General features: G+C 38.5%; 2 protein-coding genes across 2 annotated transcripts in view; one reads left to right on the top strand and one right to left on the bottom strand.

The window, feature by feature from the left end:
• abcb6b (ATP-binding cassette, sub-family B (MDR/TAP), member 6b) overlaps positions 1–2,915 on the top strand; it is a 33,424-nt gene extending 30,509 nt beyond the window's left edge. Inside the window, exon 18 of the mRNA XM_056755799.1 lies at positions 1,855–2,915. Within this exon, the coding sequence (XP_056611777.1) occupies positions 1,855–1,972 (118 nt within the window). The 3' untranslated portion in view covers positions 1,973–2,915. The remainder of the gene's footprint in view (positions 1–1,854) is intronic.
• A 181-nt stretch (positions 2,916–3,096) lies between these two features.
• si:ch211-67e16.11 (uncharacterized) lies at positions 3,097–13,736 on the bottom strand. Its single transcript, XM_056755800.1, has 7 exons — positions 13,108–13,736; positions 9,508–9,729; positions 8,690–8,860; positions 8,389–8,520; positions 8,094–8,263; positions 5,663–5,896; positions 3,097–4,572 (listed from the first exon to the last, which is right to left on the bottom strand). The coding sequence occupies exons 1-7, from the start codon at positions 13,577–13,579 to the stop codon at positions 4,384–4,386; spliced, it is 1,590 nt and encodes a 529-aa protein (XP_056611778.1). The 5' UTR covers positions 13,580–13,736; the 3' UTR covers positions 3,097–4,383.
• Between the last annotated feature and the right edge of the window lie 2,393 nt (positions 13,737–16,129).

Genomic DNA, 16,129 nt, shown 5'->3' with positions numbered 1-16,129 from the left:
TTTAAGGAACAACTCCGTTCCAACTTTATAAGAATTCAACCTGATTTTGGCACGATTTGTGTGTCGTAGGTGTCAGGACGCACATGATCGTTTCCGGTAAAGATGCATGTTTGGTCTCCTGCATGACAGTTATTAACATCTACATTGTTAACCAATAGGAGCTCAGATGTTCATGGCAAAACAAAAGAGAAACGACGGTATTTGTTTTGCTATTGGTGGAATTATGCAGTAGGGGAAACGTTTGTGGAACTATGGCAATAGAACAACAATATTTGCAATTATTCCTCGAGAACAACCACAGAACATTATGAAAAGATAAATGCTTTTGAACAATAGATGGAGGCACTCACGAAGCATCATATTCCTCAATGTAACAGGATTATTTTGTCTTTGCTTTGACTTTGTATGTAATTTACTCGCGCAAATTAGTTCAGGTTGCTTTGGTGTAAACAGACCATAACAGACAAAAGAAATTGTCATCTAAACTGGGCTTTAGACAACTAGTTCTGTGGGACTTTAAATTAATTCTTCAGTTGAGTAAATGGTTCAGAGCACTGTTTCTGTGTTTCCTCCTTTTTAGTGCTCCAAAAATGAGGATGCTGCCTATGTAGTCAACAAGAGAGCTCACTATACTTTAGAGCAGGGGCTAGTTGAATAAAAATTGATGAGCGTCTGTAGTATGTAGATAATAGTATGTCCGAAACCTCAGAATGCAAAAAACAGTAGGCGAGAAATATCCGAATGGTCTACTTCGTCCGCCGAGATTCGTGAGTGTGGATCGGATGGACACTTACATATGATGACAGGGCAGCAGAGCAACGGTCACATTTTAAAAGTAAATCGAGCAGAAAACTTTAAGGTGGTCGTCCGTTTTTAATGTAAGTGCCAATAAATTAATTTATTGTGACTAAATTATATTTTATCAACGGTAACGTATAGGTTGTTGTTAATACGTCAGAGGTCAAAGAGCATACGGGTCTCATGACCATAAAACATGGCGGACGCAGTATGTCCGAAATGTATCTCAGTGTTTTAATGGCCGATAGGTAGGTGCTTATTCAAATTCAGTACTTACTGTCACAGTATGCGATTACGGACGCAGGATGTGTCTTAGCAACTATTCTCACAGACTAGCAACTAGTTCAGATTTCAATAAGACCCATCTTCCTTTCTATGGAACTGAATTAAAGAAGTTATGACCAGTCTTGAAGAGAAAAAATAGATGACTAGTAAGACTAGTCCAAGCGGTTAATACTACCGGCCCTTTTTTATGATCGTTGGTGTGATATGTGTTCTGTGCTCTGTGCTCCCTGAGCTCTTTGTCCCACATGTTGTATGTCTCACTTTTGATGTCATACTTCTAAGTAATTGATGCCTCAGCAAACTTGACCTTAGACCGACCCGCCCAACTCTCAGTTTTAACAATCTGAAAGAAAGCAAAGGGAGATGGTCCTGAGAGTTTCCTTGCCCTCAGGTGATTTCTTGAGCCGGAGGCAGGTGTTCAGTGGGTTACTTTGACCCCTGTGAGGTTGAACTGCTCTAAAGTCTCTTGAACGCAAGTCTACTTCATAACATAATGTCAAATATTTGGGGATTTACGATAACATTTAAAGTCACCAATACAATTTGGACAAAATGGTATCATCATGCAAATTACGTTTTATACTGAAATCTGCATTTCCTACTGTTAGTCAGTTCAGATAATATGCGTTCAAGAGCAAAGAGAATGTTTCTTTTACTGAAAAGGCCAGACTCTTTTCCACAGCCCCATATTGAGTGCAACTAAGCTTCCCGTGTATTTATTTACCTCAAGGGGTTTATTTACCTTAATTTCATGTTTTCTGTGTGTTCTAGGCACGAGGAGCTGCTGGCCATGGGCCGCCTGTACTCCGCCATGTGGTTAAAACAGCAGCAAAGCCCCGAGAGTGAGATCTCAGAAGAGTTAGGCCTGGAGACACAGGAGAGTGGGTGAAGATACGGCATGGATCATGAATTTTGATGGATGAAATCTGCAAAGTTCATCTCAGATAGAGCTGCACCAGACCGCACAAAAGTAATGATGTTTCTCAGGTAACAGTTACACAGGTGTCACTGAAGTGCAATAAGTCAAGGAAGTTTTTAAATGTTGCTTAAACGCAAGTGGCATAACCAAAATCGCACAAGTGTAAAATACTGTCATATGGTTACTGTTCATTCTTAAATGTCTTTTTTTTTTATATCCTCTCTTCCTCAAGCCACTTGGTTTGTTTAAGACAGTAGACCGGGGAAACATTTGTCTAGAGATAGGACTTTTGGGTAACATGCTCTAGCAGCCAAAACGATTTTATGGTCAAACTTTAGATTACAGTTTTCATGTTACTTTGGATTCATGCAAGTAACAACTTAAACTTGTAATGTGTAGTTAGTAATGCAATTCTGCGTTACTGATAAAACTTTGGGAATTCATTACAGTAACAGGTACACCGTAATATAAAGTGCTTTTAAAAAAATATACACTCTTTTGTGACACAAAAAAACATTTCAGACCACTTTAATAATATGGGTACTTTGATAGAAATGTAAATGCACAAATAACAAAACACAAAGAGACCTTAAGGGTTTTTTATATTTTCCTAAGGCTGATTTGAAAATGCGGAATGTATTTGAAATCAAGATTAAATTGATCAAGTTTAAAAGTGACATTCAGAAGATGAAGGATTTTAATAGGAGTAACATGAGCCACAGTCACATTTACAGAAATGCCAAAGGAAATTGCTTGAATTGAATGTAATCTCATAATAGTAATAGTTAAACTTTTATAAAATTTTCGAAAGCTGAATATTGTGTACGAGAAGAATGATTTTATAATCTATGTTTTGTACTTTAATTACATATGCACTGGTCAAATATCATTTGAAAATAAACTTGTTGTCGTAAACCTAAAAATAAAGTCTGTAAATAAATACAATGCCGGCTATGTACAAAAGTTAATTTATTAAGAGTATTTACATTTTTTAACTCAAGCTACGGTTTAAAACAAACCAGAACATGTATGATCATTAAGACTAGAGACGCACTGATATATCGGCCAATAATCGGTAACGGCTTATAAAAGCCATTTTTCACGCTATATATTTCTCGGCTATATAGTTTAAAAACAGCCAATGATCAGGGCCGATATATCGTGATGTAGCCTAAAAATTACATGAATTTGTGCTCTGCTTACAGAAAATGTTAAGAAACATCACCAGTTTGTCATTATATTATTTAATAACATTTTTACGAAATATTTCATCATCGGTATCGGCAGGTACCACTCTGAATAATCAGTGTCTGTGGAGACATGTAGTACCTGTGCATCTCTATTCAAGACATCACAGTTCATTCACAACGACACAAAGGACAGATATTTACAGAATAACACTGATGATCTATACAAAACCATGTATTTATCTTGAATGATTTGGATTTTAGGTTAAGGACTGATTGAGGTTTTACCAATGCCCATCCACATCAATAGTAAGGGAACAGCAAAAAACGTTGGGAATTGTGGACCACTGGCTATATTTAGACCAAACTGATGCGCTGTTGAAACACATCCTCCTACTGATGATAATTTATGAGGAATGTGAACGTTTTCCCATAGGGTCTGCGGTGTATATCTTCACAACACTCTCACCATTATCTGTTCGTGGTGTTTAAATGGTTTTGCTGGGTAAGTATAGAGTGGAAATAAAGAAGTCAGAGTTCCTACTCAAATACATGCTTCTACAGTCCAGTCTCTGCTAGAATCCATACACGAAGAGCGTTTCTCATGACTAAATCATGCCGGACCGCTGTCTCTTATTGAGCTGACGGAGTGAGGTGTGTTTCGGAGTGGTGTTGTCACCATTGTTCACTTGCAGCCGTGCCCTGTGCGTTGATCCACGGAAGAGTACTCGTAACGGAGCGCTCTTGTCCCTAAGCTGAACCCCCATAGCAGGCAAAGAGAGGAGAAGTTTGCATGGGACGCTCCCCGCGGGACGTCCGCTGCGGAGAGGCTAGCGGGGGAACTGAGGTTCAACTCGAGGACACGAGAGACACACGGTCTCTTTCTGTCCGTCCTGCATTACTTGAACTTCTTTCAATCTTTCAAGCACGCATTACGTAGTCTGTTCCTCAACAGCTTGTCAGGGTCTATGTGCGTCACCGGGTGAATTAAGTGTGCGCACGCTGGTAGATGTGAGGGTAAGCGCCGGTTGTGGTTGTTTTGTACAAATTCATGGTTTATTACTCCGTAGGTTCTCGTTCTGTTATTGAGGAAGTTCTCCTGTGATGTCCAGCTGAGCGTTGATGTGTCAAAATGAGGTGAGAAACATGAGAGTTGGCTGTGGTCCATCTGTTTGCGGCAGAGGAGGTTTACGCTCAATTCCTGCTGTTATCGGATTTGGGCCGTTTTTGGTACCACAGAGCTGTGGGTAAATTCTGGCAGCCCATGTATTCCTTCCTCAGTTCGGCTTCTGTGAGGGGGGGCGTGGAGTTACACGGAGCGCCGGCCAGAGTCACATTCAGCAGGCCTTGAGCCGAATCAAACAGTCGAGGTATCACAGAACTCTGGGGGACAGAAGAAGAGTTTATTAAAGCAATAAGCATCAGGAAGCTTTGGTTTACATTTTAAACATCTAAATTGTTACTAACATTAATCTGTTTTTGTTTTGTAAATATTCTTCATGCACATGCTGCATTGAGGTATGAAATTCACTAGTTCTTCTTTCAATAAATCGTTTTTTTTATTTTTAAATGGTTATCTGCTTTCTCTTTATTAATGACACATGCTCTGAAGGTGACGTAGACAAAGTTTGTGCAGCTTTGTTTGTATTGAGGTTTAGGTTTGACTTCACATTTCAGATTGTCAACACTTTAAAAAGTTTATCTGCTTGCTTCATTCTTTTGGTGGATAAAATTTACATTTAAATTGAGTACATTTTAAAACGGTTAAATCAATGAAATATACTGTTTAAATTGAGTAAACGTAATCTGAGCAACTCAAAAAAATTATATTAGATTTCACCAAAAATATTAAGCGTACATTAAAAATATTTAATCATATATATCAATTTTATATCTAATTAGTTCATTAAATAGTTATTATTTCATTAAATAAACTTAAATGATATATGTAAATTTCACGGAAACTAACTGTTGGATTTGAATCAGTTTTATAATATATAGTTAAATTACTTTAACATAGTTTATTCAGTTTAAAATAGCTGTTTATAAGCCACTGAATACATATTTTGAGCGAATGCAAAAGTGTCTACTTAAAGGGGTAGTTGACCCAATAATGATTTCATCATTTACTCTCCCTATGTCATTCCAAACCGGCTTGACTTTTTCTTCCGCAGAATACAAAAGAAGATATTTTAAAGAATGTTTATAAGCCAACAACACTGAGCTCCATTGACTACCATTATATGGACACAAAACCACGGAGACATTTCTCAAAATATCTTCTTTTGTGTTCCCTACAAGGATCATATACAGGTTTAAAATGACATGGAATAAGGTGAATAAACATGGACAGAATTGTCATTTTGGATGAAATATCCCTTCAACCTTGTTTTGTCACCTCAGCATCCCTGATTGAAAACGTTATCTTCGATCGAACATAACATTGAAAATCATGTAGAGTTTTGTCTCTCACCTTGAGTTGGTCTATGAGGCACTGAGATGGGTGCAGAGAGGCCCAGAACTCAGCAGTGTCCACCCAAGATAGTCCGTTGAGCAGCACCACATTGAGATGTTTGAGAGATCCCATCAGTCTCTTGCTGAGGACTCCACTGTAGCTCTGCTCCACGAACAACAGCACTCGACGGGCTCTGCAGCCCGCCAGGTCCGACAACAGTTCCCCTACGGAATAACGCTCCTTCAGATCCGCCTGAAGAAAGAAAGCAATTATTTTGAGATCACATCTTTGCTATATTCAGGCAATGTCTTGATGCAAAAATCCACGAGAGGCAAGTTGTAAGTGTAATTTTAAATTGGTTATTGTGCTTGGCGTGAACAGACCTTTTTACAGGTTTGGAATAACATGAGGGTACATGATGACAGAATTTTCCTTTTTGGGTGAACTGTCCCTTTAAGAGGTGTAGGGGAGTTGCTAAAATGAGCAATTAGCCACTTTAAGAAGTGAGAAGCTTTCCTGTGGGAAGCAAAGCGTCTGGTGTCTCTGATCCTGTGTGGTCCCTGTCTCTCAAGCCTCTCTTTGTCACCACATCCCTGTCTGGGGATCAGGTTGTTGCCTTTGTCCCCAGAGAGCCTGTGCCCATTGTTATGGAAGGGTGGGCTTTAGGGCAGTCTTCTCCCTTCTGTTTGCCCTGCTCTTAACATATGGCCGGGATTACTGACCACCTTTTGCAAAGGATTGTGGCGTTTATTAAAACGTATTTAAAAAGTATTTATTAAAAGTTCTATAATTAAACATGCGCATGGTTTCTGGATAGACCGTAGTAGTTATAGATATAAGATGAAGGATGCATTGTTGTTAGGAGATAAACGGGTCGGTGTGATTGTCCTTGGCATATTTCATCATGAAATGTGACGTAATCTCGTCTTTCTTGTAATTTAGTCTGCGTTAAGAAATAGGTTTTGATAAAGCCGCTGCGCAGGTGGTGTTCTCATTAGCCGCATTTAAAACACACTGTACAAATGTTTTTAATTCCATATACTGGAATTGGAGGGTCGTGGGCCACACACCCCAGAGCATTAGCGTAAGAAGTACACAGATTCTTCATCCAAGGAATGAAACACAATGGGCGAGAGTTAACCAGAAGTCAATGTTCATTGTGTAATGCTTTTATCCTTCGGTTAGTGGGCACTTTGATGTGGCGGGCTAGAAAAAACACACTGGATTCATTTACGGGAAGATAAGGGATGTTCTCACATTCCTCAACTTTGCCTTTTCATCTATCCTCTCTGTGTTTCCTCAAAAACATTTATAGCACATCAAGCCCCTTTGGCATAACAGTACATGCTAGCAAAATCAACACGAGAGATGCGGTTCTACATCTGATGACAGAAAAAAACATTAATGTTACAAGAAATGTGTTGAACTGGGAAAAACACTCTTGAAAAGAGAGGTTTCTAAAACGCTCTTTTTCAAGCTGTATGGTACTGTAAAAAACCTTTAACATCCACAAAACCTTTCTGTCGCAAGGTTCTTGTGCTGTAAAGGTTCTCCGGACTATTGAAAGGTCAGAAATCAAACAATTTGAACAAACCAAAGGTTTTCAGTCACTGTAAGCTGTAGGGCTCTGGAAATAAAACACCCATTTGTGTGATTTGAAGAAATTTGATGAAAAGGTTCTAGTTCTTTGGGGAACCAAAAATGGTTCCCTTTTCTTTTTTATCTATATAATCTAAAGTGCCTTTTCCACCATAAAGAACCTTTTGTAAAACAAAACGAGTCTTCAGATATTCTTTATGGAGCCATTGAGCCAAAAATGGATCTTCTATGGGATTGTGAAGCACCTATTTCTATGCATAAAGGTGAAAAAGCTTAATATAATAAAATACAAATATTTATTAACTTTTTTGTGAGACCAGCCTACGGATGTTAACTGTTCTTTATGCAACCATTAAAAAGGTTCTGCTATGATATTCAGAAGCACTTTTTTTTTTTAGTGTGTATTGTAGATGTAGACCACTTTGCAAGATGAAACCACTGGTCCAGAAGCACTTCTGGTTTCATTTTGATTTTTAAATATTACACACGTTATTAATCTTAAAGATATTTGTTTAACATTTTGATTTGGTTATAAATGTTCTCTTGTTTGTATTTTGTTCAAACGTGTGTGAACTGTTAAAAAACTGAAACGAGACGTTTTTTCTGGACCAGAGTTTTACGAAGTGGTCTATAATAGTCATATTTAATCATGACAATTTTCAGCCAATCGGTTTTAGGCCAATACAGAAATAACTATTAATACTTAAATACTTGTAAAACAAATTGAAATTCCTATGAATGTGCAGTTACTTTTACACTCCATGGCAACAGAAGTTTTATCAATGACTTTTGTGTGTCCGGTCCTAATGTGAAGCTACCGTCAGAATGTTTGGCAGATGCACACACTTACAATGCCGTTGTTATTGCGGTCCCAGAGGAGCATGGTGCCGTCGTTACGTGTGGGGCTGCTCAGGTACAGAACCAGAGTATCTGCACAGTGCTGCTTTCTACAGATATACGAAATATGATTCCTGATCACCTCTTTCTCTGTGGCCGGGTACATCCCGTCTGCATCTTTAGCTATGAAAACAACGACAATTTCAAAGGATTTGGAGAGCGACGTTTTTGTCAATGTTGTTGAAGTTCTCTTGTTTTTAATCAAATACCCGAATAAAAGCTTGACTTTGACTTAAATTTTCTCTCACCTGCTAACTGTCCACTCCCAGCAAAGAATGTCTTTATGTGGTCCTTATGGAAGCCGTTGTTCCTGAGCATCTGGTAGAAGAGCTGTAGGTTCTGCACATGCCGCTGGTATGTTATCTGCTCCTGCCAGCCACCTGCACACGCACAGGTTAAAGGTTACATAAATACCTGTTCGAGCCGTCATTCCCGAGACAGCTGATAAGTTCAAGTATTCGCCCAGAATTTTAAACATCAATCGGCTGACACAAGGTCAGATTATATTAATAACTTCATCACACGTGTGAGGTGTACTTTGTTTTGTACCTGACAAGAGGACGGCGTGATCGCAGGTCTGGTAGAGGCGGCAGGACAGGTGCGTGGCCAGCCGCTGCTGGTGACACCGGCGGGTGTTTTTATTGAGCTCGCAGCTGGAGATGGGAACGTTGGGACTGCTCTGTGGCAAAGGCTCTGGGCATCGGGCGAAGTCTGGGTGATCTGTCATATCGAGGAATATGTGAGACAACACAATGACTAACACAAAGTTGTATGGCTTTATAAAATATTGAATATGGCAAACGTGTCATATCAGAGCTGACCCTGGATGGTAAAATTGGCTGTTTTCCAGGAATTGGAAAAAAACAATAAACTATTTAACGATTAAATACTTGATAAGCACTTTTTTAAAGTCCCCACGAACTGGAAGTTACAATTATTTTTACTTCCGTATTTTGATGCAATATCGAGTGAAATTGAATTTCCAACGAGAAAAATAGCGTGGATGGCTGTTGTCTCTCTCTGTTGTCTCTCTCTGCGACATTCTCGGCATTTTGAAATGGAACTGGGAGGAAGGGGAGGAGTTAACAGATGCTCCGCCCAAGCCGTCTAACATAGTCATTACAGGAAGGAAGTGCATTTTCAGGCTTTAATTTAAGATTATAAGCGCACACGAATTTAAAAAAGAGAATGACCAACATTGATAAACTATTTCCAATAAACACTGCAATATTTCATGAAAAGGAAGGCCTTGTGATTTTTTTATCTCACTCGGACTTTAATACTTCTTATTGGTTAGATATTTGCAAAACCCAGTGACAAACATAAACATTATAATATTTTATAGTGCTTTTCAGTCACCTACTCACCTACACAGCGCAGGCGTTGGGTTCGGTTGCTGTCCCTCACTCCCACCACTAGGGGAAGAAAGTGAATCTCGCAGTGCCCACTGCTGTGCTCCATGCGGCCGATTCTCCCCGTCGTGCTCCTGCGGGCCCTCGCCCGGCTCACCATACGGTCACTGCGACTCCGTCTGCGCTTCAGCTGATTCTGACAGCGCGTTTTCACCGCCATGGTCAAACACTCCTCCCCTGGAAAGTCAAAAGACGTTAGTCAAAAAAGTACAAATATTCTCTGATAATAGGCGTCCAAGCAAATCAGTTCAGGTTTAACAAGTAGAGTTTATTGAATTTTTTTATTCAAGATACAAGCAAGTTGGAAGTTGGGTTATTGCTTATGTGTATTTGCACAAACGCAGAATGATCACCATGACAACCTGCAGTAGGCTGGATAAATGTAAACTTCACTGACATTAGCCACGCTTGTTTACCGCCGTGCTTCTACCGTGCAATTGTCCACCTGATTTTGCAGTACTAATCTTCACTTTGAGAGAGTGACGGAGAGAAAATGTCCTTTCAAGAGAAGCAATAATAATGCCTTTTAAACAAGCGTAGCCGGAGACCAAGCACAGCGGCGTGCATTCTTTCAGCATCAGCCATACTTTCAAACTATTCATTTAAAGCGCACGCCTTAGTTTAGACAAGAGCGCTGGGCTAAAGATGCCAAGCAATCTTTATCAGTTTCACACTTAGCAAGCGTGGAAAGGACAGCGGTGCAGGGGGGTGTAATCACAAACCATTAGAAGTCCTTTTCGCTTAACAAGTAAAATTACTCTCTTACAATGAAAGGTTTCCTTGGCTGGAGAATGTGTGGTAAGACAGCATCAGCAGCTGTAATGAGTGTCTCTCTGCGGTCGGTCTTATCCGGGGGCCAATTACAAAAACCCAAATAGACCTGGGCTGATTTTAAATGCGGCCAGAACTGAACGTTGCTTTCATTGTGATCTCTGACTCGCACCACATCTTTAATGACACTGGTCGGGTTTGGACACATTCAGACCTTAAAACGCTTCCAGATTTGAATTGTGTTTCAAGCTTCTCTGTCTGGAGTTAATGTGTAAACCAAAGCTATTTTGTTTATTATTTCTAATGTGTTTGGTCGTTATTGCCCTCTCCGGGGTTCATTTCGTCTCTGGTTACTAACACTATTCCTAGAAACAGTTGAGGCAGGGCCTGTGTCCTTAGCCTTTGAGAATGATCTTGAAATTGGGAGTTTATTTACAAAGTGAATCACTGTTAATGTGTCTGAAACTTAAAACAGCTTCGCTGGCTGTCACTCAATGTCTTTTGGTGTATGAAAGGGGGCTCCTAAGTGAACTGGTTTCAGATAGACTTTAAAGGGACAGTTCTCCCAAAAACTAAAATTGGGTCATCATGAATTACTCAACCCGAAGTTGTTCCAAACCTGGAAAAATATTTTGAAGAATTTAGGAACAAACAGTTCTGGGGCACCTTTGACTACCATGTTAACAGTAGTCAACGGTGCCCCAGAAATCTCAGTTGCTAACATTTTTCCAAATACCTTTTTTTGTCAACAGAACAAAGATATCTTTATAGGTTTTGAACAATGATGGTGAGTAATTCATGATCGAATATTCTATTCCAGGTGAACTGTCCCTTTAATGGCACCATATCATCATGTCCAACAATCTGATTATTTCTCTGCAGAATTTGTCATACAATAAAAAAATGAAAATTTTATTAATAAATGTTACTTTCAACAATTTTTCAACAAAAAATTGCCAAACTGCATGAAAAGGATTGTGGGATATCATAGACTGCCAAGGAACTGTACATCTCTAAATCTATGAGCCATATGTGGTATTTTAATAGACATGTTGTTCATCCAAAAATAAAAATGTTCTCATCATTTACTCACCCTCTTGTAATTTCAAACCTGTATGACTTTCTTTCTTTCGCAGAACATGGCGATATTTTGAAGAATGTTGATAACTGTACAGTGTCGGCACCCATTAACTTCTATTGTATGGACACAAAACCAATGCATGTGAATGGTTGCCGGTTACAACATTCTTCGAAATATCTTCCAGTGCAAATGTTTACATTTTGTTCAAAGGTGATTTGTTCACTCAGGTCCTGGTCTATAATAAACTGGGGGCATGTCTGAGCTGGGCACTGAACCCAGAGTTAAGGATTGAACACACTTAGAGATGAATTATTGACCGCTCTTATTGTGAATGCATGACTTTTGGCTTAGGCGTGTGCCTGCCCTCCACTTTACCTGCAGACTGTTCCTAACATTAGATCCTTGTGCAAAGCTCTCTACAGTATCTCACACACACACACAGTCTTGCTTCATGTCAGGTGGCATATAACAGCACTTCTCAACTTAATGTCTCATTTTATGCAGTAAATTACTTCCTATACAGTAGATCTGGGCATGTGCTTTGTCACTTGTGGTATACTGTTAGAACTTTATACACATAACGTTGTTGTCCTCAAATAATTAGGAGCCTATAATGCCTTACAGCTGTCCATAGACGCTTGCGTGACTGCATGTTATGACACTTCTAGTACTGAAGGACTGTTATCCTTTTATTACCAATCCTGTCTGAGAGTTATAAAAAAGGATTGGTCACACTACACATCACACAGTGTTTATGTACTGTAGGGTAATTTCCTTCTTAGTACTTAAACTAAACAATGCATTTAACATGCAATTACTTTGTGTTTTTCCTTTCTTAATGACAAATACAATTCACACTCAATTAAAGTGATTACTTTACTATGTAACTAAAAAGACAATGTGGCCTGTTGTGTTAGTCATACTGTATGTGTAAATTATTTCTAGAACAGTTTCTCCTGTTCCAATTATGTGAACTCTAGGAATTCTGTGATTCTATAGATCTGCCTTTCTCTATAGTGTCTCCATCACTTTACTTCCCAGGTAAAAAGTTTAAGTTCACTCCATAACGTACGTAAAGTGCTCTTTTGTCTTGGCACACATTCATTTCGTACATAATATACTAAAAATATAGTCTTCTGCACTCATGGTGTCTAAAAATATCACAGTTGAGTATAGATCATTTTATGTTAATCTTAAAAAGTACTTATACAATTTTTTTGTAAATTGAACACAAAATGAAAATAGTGAATAGTGAAAATAGAGCACTTCAAGAACTTTAGGCTATTATACACTTAGTATTGTAGTGAACTCAATGTGTTAATATTATTGTCTTATTCTTCATCTGTAGTTTATCGTATCTTTGGAAAATTACTTAATTTAAACAATGATTTGGTCCCTCATGCACGCTGTAATATTTTATTTTCCATATTATATTTATGCTGTTGTTCGTTTCAATGTATATATTTTAATTTACATATGTTGTTTCCAAACTAACTGACTAATAGATTCCAAAAGCGTATCTATTATTATTATCCATGGCTTTTATTGATAAACTATGGTACTGTGATTTATATACACTTTTTTTACAATAGTTGGACACTGTAATGCATTTTCTACTGCATTATTTAAAACCAACAAAGTACTTATCACTTCTTTCGTGTCAAGTTTCTTCTTAAACGAGCTGTCAGATTCAGCACACTCACCAAGATAAATACCATCCATATGAGCACACTTCTTCTTGGTAATGTTGAAGTTAACATAGAACAGAACCACCGGGTGTCCGAAGCTCTCTCCGGGACTGGGGTCTAAAACCAGCACCGCGTCATGCGCACTGGCTCCGGGGTACAACTCTTCATTCGTCCTGCTCTCGTCATCCACACTCGAGTCCGCAGACTTTGACGGAACAGTCCCTGTGAAGTATGAATCGGGTAGTATCGCAAGCACTTTCCCCGCCGAGTGGGATTCGGAGACGTACACCGCTACTCCGCTCAGGTGGAGGTGAGAGAGCTTCTTGCACTCGCTCTCCGGTAAAGAGACTCTCCGGCACAGATTGAGCTTCAGGTACTGAACGCCAGTTCTCACCCATCGATCCAGACGAGACAACTTCATCTGCGATCCACAACTCTCTCCAACGAGTAAAGCACAGATGAAAAGAGAAACGCATTGGAACTTCATACTTTGGCAGTTTGAAGATTTATTTGGCTGTCCTGTCTTGTGTTTGTTGGTGAATTTAATTTATTCCGACAGTGAACGCTGGAGATTGTTGGGGACACGGGATGAAGGGTGCGTCCTGTGAAGTTTGCAGAGATGCTGCAGTCTTTGTTAAAGGTCCTCAGAGCAGCATCCAGATGAAGAGTAATGTGCTACTGAAACTCATCCCACAGGCTCTGACATACTCTTAGAGAGAGGGGGGGGAGAGAGAGAGAGAGAGAGAGATGCCTGTCAAGTAAATCCAATAATCAGATCAATTCTAACTTTTCAAGTGTTTTTAGATACTTTTATATTCATAACAACTTGCTTGTTTTAATACGCTGAGAACGATAAAACATATATTTATATAATAAATATTAGGGGGAAAATCATTTGTTAAAATCCTATAAATGGCTTTCCTGTAGCTCAGTGGTAAGAGCATTGCGTCAACAACGCAAGGTTGTGGGATCGATTCCAGGGAATTGCGAATATCTATGTAAAATGTATAGGATAAAGCAATGTAAGTCGCTTTGGATGAAAGCGTCTGCCAAATGCATAAATGTAAATGTTGTTACGTCATAGCAGCAGTCTTCCGAATCTGGAATTTTTTTGTGTTGGGATGTTCACATTGCGAATTGCGTCACAAATACGTACTGTCTGTAAAGTTAGGCCATATTATAAATAACATATAGGCCCTAACGCCTTTCTAAATATCTGTGTCTGCGGAAATTAAATACCCATTTATACATTTTAATTGAACACAAACTCAAAGACTAACTTAAATAAAATGGTCAAACTTTTAATTTAATTGTGTTTACATATACATTTAGGCATTTGACAGCGACTTACATTGGTTTATCCTATACATTTTACATAGGTATTTGCAATCCCCTGGGATCCAACCCACAACCAATGCTCTTACTACTGAGCTACAGGAAAGCTATGTTTAAATATAAAAGCATTTTATTTTTATGCAGCAGATGTGTAGTATTTCAAACAGCAGGTCTAAGCAGAACATTATATATGATTCATTATAAATGAAGATCATAGGCCCATTTAATGATCAGTGCAAAATGATATGGTTTACACGTTTAGGCCAATAAACTGTCAAACAACACAGGCTAAAGGACCACATTTTCTGCATCGCCCAATTAAAGCACACAAATTTGTTTTATTTTGGAAACGTATTGACAAAAAATTGTCCCACATCACCTTCAGTCAAGTCAGCTCATCCTTGTTTCTAAGTACAGAACTGTATTATGGTTTTATTAAACTTAGATTGTTGCGCATCTTAGCCACAGAGGGGCGCTGTTTTTCTATCTAGTAGGACTACGTACAGTATCATCGAGTCAGAAATATAAGACTGAATAAGTTTAACATAGTGTCAAATATTTCAAAATAATAACTCAGAGGATTTCTCAGTACAGTTTCTTTCATGTGCCGTTTTCAAGGTGTTTCTTGATTGACATAAGCCAATGGGTGCCTGTGCAAAGAAATGCACTTTATAAGCAAGACTGAGATTAAAGTACTATTTTGTTACTTATAAATTGATGGAAAAGTAAACAAATGAATAAAAAGACTGAGATTTAATTGCCCTTGGATCTTTCTTTTCCCATCTTATAAAGCGCATATCATGGCAATGCTTCCTAATTAAGAAACTCTTTTCACATTGTGTATTCTATATTGTGTTAGGCCATAAACACCAGTTATTCTTATTTACTTTCTGACTTATCTGATGACTAACATGAATCAGAAACCCTATTGTAAAACGTTCCCAGGCTTGACCTGTTTTCTTTATTCTTTTTCTTCAGACTGCTGTGATGTCCAGAACTGAGTGAATAGTTCAGAATGTAACTTGTCTCTCATGCTGAGGTAACCGCCGAAGTCAGCAAATGTAACTTCATCCAGTACCACGTCAGGGTATAAATGAAGTCAGATCTGATCGAACCCTCTCGCACCTTAAAATTCTAGCAGGTCTTTCGGCATAGCACAGCTTTGTCTTTTATTAAATGTCCTATAACCCCATAATTCAGTCTTACTTGAAAAGAGTTCAATGTAAAGCTGTCCTATAAGTTAAACAGAGCATGTGTTCTATAGCAACTTTGTTTGTGTTGATCTCTAAGTGTGTGTGTCTCGTGGTGACCAGCTGAGAGTTTGAATTGCAGGTGCTTTGTCACAATGAATATTTAATGTTAAGTACATGTGAGATGGTGATACTGGGTTACTTCATTCTGTAAAGGAGTTTTCAATAACTGTTAGTGATATTGGATGAGGTTAGTCAGGGACTTTGGCACAGAAGACTATATGAAGCTGTTGTTGTTCTCACTTGATTGAGAAATGTATGTAGATTATATGTCTAGATATATCCAAAATAAATAATGATGTGAATCTAATTCCAAGGTAAGAGAAATTGTCATATTATTAACTATTTTCTCGTTGAAAATGTTGAAATTATATTAAATTAAAATGTTATTATTTAGCCTACAATGTTATTGTTTGTTTGTGTGGTTAATAGTATTGTTCTCATTGCATAAC

Source organism: Triplophysa dalaica, chromosome 8, assembly GCF_015846415.1.
Source record: "Triplophysa dalaica isolate WHDGS20190420 chromosome 8, ASM1584641v1, whole genome shotgun sequence".
Taxonomy (NCBI): domain Eukaryota; kingdom Metazoa; phylum Chordata; class Actinopteri; order Cypriniformes; family Nemacheilidae; genus Triplophysa; species Triplophysa dalaica.
Note: the sequence above shows the minus strand (reverse complement) of the source record. Positions and strands in the feature narration are given on the sequence as shown.